Source organism: Callospermophilus lateralis, chromosome 4 (assembly GCF_048772815.1).
Source record: "Callospermophilus lateralis isolate mCalLat2 chromosome 4, mCalLat2.hap1, whole genome shotgun sequence".
Lineage (NCBI taxonomy): Eukaryota > Metazoa > Chordata > Mammalia > Rodentia > Sciuridae > Callospermophilus > Callospermophilus lateralis.
Genome location: NC_135308.1, coordinates 17,026,457 through 17,036,581, shown reverse-complemented (window position 1 = coordinate 17,036,581; position 10,125 = coordinate 17,026,457). Strand labels below are relative to the sequence as shown.

Here is a 10,125-nt window from a genome sequence, read left to right as displayed (position 1 = left end):
CAATCACACTGGACAACACTAGGAGGCAGTGTTTCGTATGCTTTAGAAAAACCCAATTGAGGAATTAGAAAATGGGGCGTGAGAGCTAGGAATATAGGTTAGGGCTAAGTGGTTGTCTGGCATGCATGAGGCCCTGGGTTCAATCCCCAGCATGGAAGAAAGGAAGGAAGGGAGGGAGGGAGGGAGGGAGGGAGGAAGGAAGGAAGGAAGGAAGGAAGGAAGGAAGGAAGGAAGGAAGGAAGGAAGGAAGGAAGGAAGGAAGGGGATATGCACTTTCTAATTCCCATCATCTTTACTGAGTGGCTGTCCCAGGAGCATTATCTGTGGGTCTAATCATCCTGCCCAAGCACAGACCACCAGAAATCCTTCAGGTAGAGAATTACAAAGGTTATAAAGCAGGAAACCAGAGGAATGTAATAGAAAAATAGGTGCCAAAGAAATAGCACAAGCATCCATCATATCATGAAGACAACTTTTAAAATACAGTGTAATAAATATAGTGGAAAAGAATGAGAAATTGCAAGAGTATAGACCCATATCATTAATGTAAATAGAAACACCAGCAGAACAAAACCATACAACACATGTCACACTCACACCACACGCACAGACAAAGTACAGACACTTCTCATGGTGCCAGTGCCTTCCAATGGAGAGGTAAAAGGGAATGAGGATGAGAGAACTTTTTAAAAAATGAAAATAAAGATCTCAGGAATTGGTGAAGACAGTAAGCTTCCACCTTCTTCTACCCACTCTAGGTTACTGGAACAGCTTTCCCTGTGCCCTTTCCAAGCTCTGAACTTCCACTTCACCTCAGGAAGCCTGGCTCAAGCTCCCAGAGAGCAGTAACTATGTGAAATACAAAGGTCCCTCACAAACTGAGGCGTGTGAACCATCAGATAATATAAATCCCCACACCTCCTCAGGAAAACATGGAAGGAGAGGTCCACTGGGGCACAGGAAGCCCTGCAACTACATTTCCCAGAGATCCCTGGGAGGACTGTAATCAGACTCTGGGGGTGGGACAATTTGGTAACCAAAGAGAGCACTTCCTCTGCAGACCTAGGAAGAGGCAGACTGCACACAGCCTGGTTCCTGGTCTCAGGCTCTGGTAACCTGGTGAGTGGAGTTCCCCCACTGACCTGCAGTGGGCTTTGAAACTGGGGTTTCCTCTGATCTCAAAGGGAGTGCAGAAGGCTAGATTCTACCCTGTCCTGAATTTCAAGTTCTAAGTTGTTCAGAGAGTTGGGTGGCTCCTGCTTGGAAGTAATGCTGTAAATGCTATGCAGCATGATGAGGAATCTAACAGACTCTCAGTTCACACCCCCTGGGTGACAGGCAGGGCCACAGCACATTCTAGCAGAGAGAACTTGAACAACTCTTTTAGTGTCTCTGAAGCTCCCTTTCCCATCAGTAACAAGGAGCTAATAATGGTACATAAGCTTGTCATGCAGACTCATCGGTGTATTAAAAGGTAGCAGCATTTAAGGGAGATTCTTCAACTGGGTTTCTCTCTTGGAAACTTTGGACACTGTCCTCTGTCCTCTACTGGGTGTGTCCCAAGGTCCAGTTAATCCTGCAGGGAGCAGACTCATAACAATCCTGCTCCTTTTGCTTGAGCTGATCAGAAACCCCCAATGGTCCCCAATGTCCTGCGGGTCTGGATTTTCTTATCTGCAATGTCTAGAGAAATTCCTGGGGGAATGTTTATCATATTGGAAGGAGGCTTAGTGGGGAGGGTCTTGAGGAGCTATAAGGGATGAAAAGTCAACTGCTTCACTGTTCCTGAGAGTAGGGTGTCCCCCTGAACACTGACTACAAATTACCCAGGAGCAAGGAGCCTCCCTAGGCAGGGCTGTCCAGGAGCAGGGGACTCTGTGCTCTGGACTCTGCTCTGTCCTCTGGCAGGATGCCCACACGACAGTCCTCTCGCTGGCTCTTTCCTGTTAAACTGCTCTCTCCCTTTCCTGTCCCTGCCCCTCCTACTGCCTCAGACACAGAACAGCTGGGCACACCCTGTCCCTCAAAAGGAGCTTTCTGGCTGTCAGCTCTCTAGCTGCCCCTGCAGGAGACTTATTTCTTGGCCTCACCACCTTCAGCTCTAGCCACTCTTCAGGTTTGCTTCCTGGCCTTCAATGGTACCCTGTACCCGCTTCTTAGCCACTGAAGGCATTCCCAGGGAGCTATGGCTGAGACAGTTCTTTTGCACACCAAGGACTGTTGAATAATAGTCTTTATTTTTTTAATATTTATTTTTTAGTTTTAGGTGGACACAATATCTTTATTTTATTTTTATGTGGTGCTGAGAATCAAACCCAATGCCTCATGCATGCTAAGCAAGCACACTACCACTTGAGCCACATCCCCAGCCCCGAATAACAGTCTTTAGCTGTGCCCAGCCTAGCAAGTCCTTTTCCACACAGATAGTCAGCAGGTTGGCTGGGGTATAGTGTCAAAAGCATGGGATGCTGGGTACTTCACTGTAGTAGAAATTAAAGAAGAGATAAAAAGAAATAGAAATAGTATTCATACAAAAATAAAAGCAGTTCATTAGCTTTCCTTGGAAGTCTTCTATTCCATATTGCTAGTAACCTATGCAGTAGGTGTAGAAGTTTCTACCACAATCCCTAACAGGGTTTGTGCTGCTTATAACTTGAAGATATAACAGCAGCATCTTGTGCACAGCCTCCCTCTGGATCAGTCTGCCTTTTTTGGGGGTGGGTGGGTGATACTGGAGATTGAACTCAGGGGCACTCGATCACTGAGCCACATCTCAGCACTTTATTGTGTTTTATTTAGAAACAGGATTTCACTAAGTTGCTTAGGGCCATTGCTGAGGCTAGCTTTGAACTCAAGATCCTCCTGCCTCAGCCTCCCGATCCCACTGGGAATATAGGCGTGTGCCCAGCTTCAGTCTGCTTTTAATTCTTCTAGGTTGGGCTCTTGCTCACAACTCTACTGCGGGAGAAAATAAGGGTTTAACAAAAAAGCCGAAAATCACATGAATGATGCAGAGATCCCGAAGACCTGGAATTGAATAGGTTCTGTCTGTCAACCCACTCTCCTGAGGAATATCCCACATGGTGATCTGTCATTGGAACACCATGTTTTAGAGATAAATTACCACAATTAATCCAACTGTTGCATGTTGGCCATTGGACAAAACAATATTCATGTGATCTACAGAAAAAATGCAAGCCATTTTCATGGCCTCCAAGCCCTCTAGAAGTCACCTCATTGTGGGTATCTTTCACACAACTCTCCAAAGTGACCACACTGGTGACTTCGGTCAGATTCCCAAAATTCAGACATTGGGACAAGGGTCCCTGTGCAAGTGACGTAAGGAAGTCCTGGAGAAACCCTGCTGTGTCGGGATGTAAATTATAACTTAAAGTGTGGTGAGACCCAAGCAAGGCAGCTGGGAGTTCAGATCATGAACACTGGGCTGCCAGATGTCAATTCCCGGCATGGCTAGCTCCAAGCTAATGAGGGCAAGAAGCTCCAGCAGTCCCTCAAAGAGAATCCAGGGTGCAGGTTCTTAAGGATAATGGCACAAGCCAGGCCAGGGGCACCATGACATGGTGAAAGCAATCTAAAGAATCTAGGTGACTTGTAGACAGCATTGTCCCCACGGTGACTCAGTCCTGGGTCCTCCCCACCCATGCGTCCTCTCTAGGTGCACTGACATTCTCTGTTCTTGACACTTCTGTGCTGCTGGTGGAGACCAATGATCCAGTGGGCTCATGTGAACTGAGGGTTTTTCTTTTTTTTAATGTTTTAAATTATTTTAGCACTCTCCAATTCTCTCCCAGCTCTATCCCTCCCTATTTTATTCACCTACATGCTTTCTGCCTCACCGTTTTAGTCAGCTTTTTCACTGCTATGACTTAAAGCCCCGATCAGAACAACTGAAGGGAAGAAAAGTTTATTTGGGGGCTCACAGTTCCAGAAGTCTCGGTCCATAGGCAGCCAGCTCCATTTCTTTGGGCGTGAGGTGAGGACATCATGGTGGAAGAGTGTGGCTGAGGGAAGCAGCTCACGTGATGATCAGGAAGCAGAGAGAGAGAGAGAGACTTCACATACAAAATATGTACCCCAAAGGCACACCCCCAAAGCCCAGCTCTTGCAGCCATACCCTATCCATCTTCAGCTACCACTCAGTTAATCCCATCAGGACTAATTCACGGATTGTGTTAAGACTCTCATAACCCAATCATTTCTTCTCTAAACCTTCTGGCATTGCCTCATATGTGAGCTTTTGTATGAGACTGAACATCCAAACCATAACACTCAGCTTTCAGTAATTTCACCAGAATATGATTGTTTACAGAATTTTAATCAGGTAACCACTGGCCTGGGTGACTCCAGTGCTTTACATTCCCAAGGTAAACAACAGAAGAAAACCAGAAACTTTACCAATCAGAAGCCGCCAACTAACCCGTACCTAAGAATTTTCCACTTTATCTAATGAAATATGGTTTTTGTGCTCTTTGTGGGAACATCCTATAGAAGTGTCTCTCTTGCCCTTTCTTCCTCCCTTCGCCGGGGACATTGAGTGCTTGTGATCTGGTGCTCCCTGATTGATGTAGTTCTGTCTGTTCCAATAAACTCAAAATTTCAATGTCCCTAAGTTTATCGTGTAAGAGTTCCAGAGTTGGCAGTGCTGGACAGAACTTCCTAGTTCTGGTCTTTCTCAATCTTCAGATTTAATCTTTCTTGCTTCTATTTTTGGATAAGCTGAAATGGCTTCTTCAATAGCCGTAATGCTCATCACTTTTCTCCCCTTCGTTTGCTATTAAAGGAGCCAGTGCTCACATCAGTCCTTTGTTGTGGTCTACTTCTTAGTTTTCCTTTTGATTTACTTGGTTCTGGCCAGTGAGGAGGAGAGACTTCCTCAGGATAGCTCACACTGGTTGCCTTTGTCAAGTTCTTCCACATTTCAAATCATCATCGGATGCAGGTTGCTGTTATGATTCAATAAAATACTAACACAAAGCCCATGTCAGGATCATACACTCTTCCGATACTTTGTAGACATAGTTCTAGGACTGCACCTTTGGATATTTCCGGGGAACATTCTGTTGCCAGCCTGATATTTTCTTCCATATGAAGTTCTTTCTCTGACAGATGCTTGAGTAGTTCTTTTAAATTATGAGTTTCAAAAATTTAAGCAGAATATGTGTCGATGTCAAGTACGTAGAATCAAAAGTTTCCAAGACTCTTGTCTCTTGTTTTCCAAATTTGATTTCTTTTTCCTTTCTGGAAAATATTTCTTTATATATATCTATCTTGTATATATTTTCTATTTTACTTTTCATATTCTTCTCTTCAGAAGCATGATGTGGCTTTTCTTTCCTTTCTGTATTGATTAGCTTTTCTTTTAATGTGGGAATGGCATTATCTTTTCATTAGTCTTTATATGAATATCAAGTTTTTTTCCACATAACTAATTATGGTTCATCTAAATAATTCTTCTCGCTTATGACTAAGTATAAGCTCTGTCTATGTTAAATTAATTAATTTTAATGAATCTTAATGAATTTTCTAAATTCTGAAATCTTTCTTTTCACAAACCATATTATTTCATCATCTTGTTTTTAGTATTTATTATTGAGTCATTTTACATCCTCTATACTGCCAAGTGCCTGAAAAGAACTTCTATCTATTCATTTTATATTCCTTCTTCCATTTCTTGTCTTTTGGTCATGCAATTTTTGCAGGTCATATCTTTTCTTCTAACACAGCTCACAGTCTCTTTTCATTTGTTTTGTCTTTCCATTCATGAATAAATGGCTCTGTCTCCACCGTTACTTTTTTCTTTGAGTCTAGTGTTACAGGTGAGGTGTCCATCTAGCGTTGGGCTTGGACTCCTGCCTTTCAGAGGAGGTGCAGAAAGATGACTATGACAAGAGACTCTTTGGTGGCATATTTTCCACATATAAGTGCCCCTCTTTCTTTCTGTGGACTCCTTACATTAAGGGCATTACTTTGTTTTTCTACCCTTGGTCCCCAGTTATAGTTGTCACCGAAGGAAGACCAGGTGCTACCACTAGCCTTTGGTGTTTATCTTAGTAGTAATCGGGGACATGGACCATAGTTCACCGTGCCTGCTGCTCCCATGACAATTAATCACGTGGTTGGTGGCTCCTGGGTACCCTCCTGGTGAGTTCCACAGCCTCCAAGCTTAAAGCTCATCAGGGTTCTTTCCATCTTCTGTGATCAGCCTTCCTGTACCCTTCTTGTGCAACTCAGAGGTTTCCTTTACTGTGCAGTGCACTCCCTGTGACGTTCAGGGATTCTTCACGATTTATGGTCCACAAAACTACCCTTTGTTTTCAAGAAGAATCATGTTATACATTTTTTGAAGCCACATTTCCTATCATTTCTAGAGTTTGTTCCAGGAAGAGGAAACATCCTAAGGCTTTTGAATTACAACTTTTTGAAATCAACTTATGTTCAACTTGCGGAATGTGGTTAAAAAGTACCTTTTTAAGGTTCCCCAAAGGCTCCCTATCTAGGCGGGCACACTGCCTGCTCCTGGGTTGTCTTCTCCTCTAATGATCAAGCTGAAAAAAAGGGGGTCTGTTACTGCACAGAGATGCTGCCAGTCAACATGTAAAACTAGTAGTTTTGAGGAGCTCTTTCCCTGGCCACAACTTCCCAGGTGTTTGCAGTATCACACCTTACACCACAGCTTTAGTAATGGACTACTGCTTATGTTTAATCACAGAACACACAGTCAAATGTGGTTCATGTCACCAGTACTAAGGCCCCTAACAAACATTTGAAAACAAATTATAGAATTACAGAGAAAAAAAAGAATAATGCATATGCATCAGTCCCGTGGCCAGTCACGGGTAAGCCACCTACTCCTCTTAGGTGAGCTTTCTCCTCTCTTCCTGTGTATTCAGTACAGACTGGCTAAGGAGGCCAAGAGGGACTGGGGTGGACTGAGTAAATGTCTCTTATGGCTGAGCCTCTGTGTTACAGGCTGAACTCATCCAAGTGTTGAGAACGGGTACTGGTTCGAGTTGGGGTGAGAAGAAATGCAGTGACTCTACTAGCTTGAGGGGAAATGTGGCAAACTTCAGATCTACTTCCCCTGCTAACTCTCTAGAATCCTTACAGTCTCAGTGAGGATTTCTTAAACACGTTCTTTGTAACTGAGATCCTCCTGTGCACTTACTATTCCTACTTATTGCTTTAGTTTTCCCAAGGGCTCTTACCACACTCCCGTAAATTACGTGATTTATTCATTTACTCAGTTAACTATCTGTGTCATTGTAATTCCCACTGAAATGTAAGATTTTAGAGGGCAGGAAGTAAACTTTTATTTATATATTTAGTTAGTTACTTTTTGTGCTAGGGATTGGCCCCATAGCCTCTCTACCAACAAGATAAACCTCTAGCCCAGTAAAATATTCGTTGAGCTAATCGATCAATTAGTGAGGGAATCAACATAAATCTTTGAGTGCAGAACTTATGTAAGATTCTGCTAAAGGGAAATTTGAGTGGGTCAGGTTCCATAAATGCCATTTACTCTACTGTAGAATTCTGTTTGAATCCAGAACCATTTAGAAGCCTATCTTAATGGATATCAATTGGAACTCAGGGTTATTCGTCACTAAGAAAACCACATCTAAACTGGTTATCATTTGATTCATCATTTAATCTGGATTTCTAGTTTCTAATACTTGAAGGATGGAAGAAATGATCAAATTTTCCTGCTAAGGGTCCCTGGAACTTTAATGAACTATGAGTTTATATCGTTTCCTCCAATCAAAGCGAAAACTTATTACAGATATTTGCAAGCATTAGTTGTATCTACATATTTAAAACACATTCTAGCTAAAGTTAGGCTGCTCTAGGAAATCCAAGTGCAAAACTAGCATAATTTGTTTTTGGTTTTGTTTTTATTTTCCTTACTTTAGGGACCATGGACATTGAAGCATATTTTGAAAGAATTGGCTATAAGAACTCTAGGAACAAATTGGACTTGGAAACATTAACTGACATTCTTCAGCACCAGATCCGAGCTATCCCCTTTGAGAACCTTAATATTCACTGTGGGGAATCTATGGAGTTGGACTTAGAAACCATTTTTGATCAAGTTGTGAGGAGGAAGCGGGGTGGGTGGTGCCTCCAGGTCAATCATCTTCTTTACTGGGCTCTGACCACAATGGGTTTTCAGACCACTATGTTGGGAGGCTACGTTTACAACACTCCAGCCAACAAATACAGCAGTGGTATGATTCACCTTCTATTACAAGTGACCATCAGTGGCAAGAACTATATTGCTGATGCTGGGTTTGGACGCTCCTACCAGATGTGGCAGCCTCTGGAATTAATTTCTGGAAAGGATCAGCCTCAGGTGCCATGCATCTTCCGCTTGACAGAGGAGGAACGCATCTGGTACCTGGACCAAATCAGAAGAGAGCAGCACATTCCAAACCAAGAATTTCTCAATTCCGACCTCCTAGAGATGAATAAACACCGAAAAATCTACTCCTTTACTCTTGAACCTCGAACAATTGAAGATTTTGAGTCTGTGAATACATACCTTCAGACATCCCCAGCTTCTGTGTTTACAAGTAAATCATTTTGTTCCTTGCAGACCCCAGAAGGGGTTCACTGTTTAGTGGGCTTCACCCTCACCTATAGGAGATTCACCTATAAGGACGGTGTCGACCTGGTAGAGTTTAAGACTCTGAATGAGGAAGAAGTCAAAGAAGTGTTGAAAACTATATTTCATATTTCTCTAGAGAGAAAACTAGTGCCCAAACATGGTGATCGATATTTTACTATTTAGGAGAAGCAGCAAGCATGGTCTTTAATAACACTTCCTTACACTTTTTACTATATAAAATTTCAAATCTATTCAAGATTATAGATAATAAAATAATAAACCTGCATATTGATTTCTCAGATTACCAACAATGAACTGATGACCTATCATAACCTTTGAGCCCCCACATTATTTTGAAGAAAACCCTACACATCATTTCATTTCACCCATAAAAATGTCATCATGTATAACTAAATGGCTTTTTTTTTCCAGGAACATAACCACCCTCCTTTCAAAATTAATACTAATAAAAGCATTTTAATAATGATGTTGTTTTCTTAGAACCCAGCCCTACTTATGCTGGAAAATGTTTCAACACTGGTTTATTGTTGAAGTCACAGAAAATTTATACTGGTAGTAAAGAGAAGAGTGAAAAAATAATTGCCATTAAATTCAGCTAGCATACATACATTACCCAATTTTTATAAAACATCAGATTTATGATTCGGGATTGGAATGTAACAGAGAAGGAAGAGCTATAATATTGGTTTTGAATAGCCTACTAGTCCTTAAGATGAGACTTCACCCAGTACACAGGAGTATGTGACCATCAGTGGCAAGAACTATATTGCTGATGCTGGGTACCAACAGGGCCATTCAGCTAGTGATTTCTTCCAGGGGTCTTTATAGAGCTTCAGTTGTTGATATACTCCTTTTCTTAATATGGGAATACTGATATTTAGAATTTCCAACTTCTAGTATTAAATAATTTGTATTTAAAATGTTTATTATGAATGATGAGTTACCTATTTTCTAGACAAACCTTTTTAGTGAGGTAATGTTAGAGCATCATTGGCTAAAATAATATGAACGAAAGGTTCCATTTGGAGGTGTTAGGATATTAGGGGGTGACGTGGTTCTTCTGCAAGAGAATCTTCCTCTCATCCTATTTCTTATTTTCTAATTATATTCTTTTACCTCCTTCCACACTTTGCCTTAAAAGGAAAACACATGAGGTACTTTGTGTATATTTAAGTTCCAAATGCTATGGACACCGGGCAAATTACTTAACTGAAATACTGGGTGATTCTGTGGCTGTGGTTCCTCAGAGGTAAAATAAGTATTGAACATACCTAATCTAGGTCGGTCTCTAAATAAATGTTTGTTATATGTGTGACTGAATAATGTCATTAGTGTTTGGGGTGGCAGGTGAGCATCTGATGGGAGTTCTTTTGCTATCTCACCTATTGTACCGCACAATCGTCCCTTCTGTCATTCATCGTTTCCCTCCAGTTGAGTTCCTGGTCCTGCTGTCATCTGCCTGTTTCATCTTTGATAAC

At 41.9% G+C, this 10,125-nt stretch overlaps 1 protein-coding gene across 1 annotated transcript; it reads left to right on the top strand.

Moving 5' to 3' along the window:
• Window positions 1-1,048: 1,048 nt before the first annotated feature.
• LOC143396453 (arylamine N-acetyltransferase 2) lies at window positions 1,049-9,924 on the top strand. Its single transcript, XM_076852328.1, has 2 exons — window positions 1,049-1,119; window positions 7,932-9,924. The coding sequence occupies exon 2, from the start codon at window positions 7,937-7,939 to the stop codon at window positions 8,807-8,809; it is 873 nt and encodes a 290-aa protein (XP_076708443.1). The 5' UTR covers window positions 1,049-1,119; window positions 7,932-7,936; the 3' UTR covers window positions 8,810-9,924.
• The last annotated feature ends 201 nt before the right edge of the window (window positions 9,925-10,125 follow it).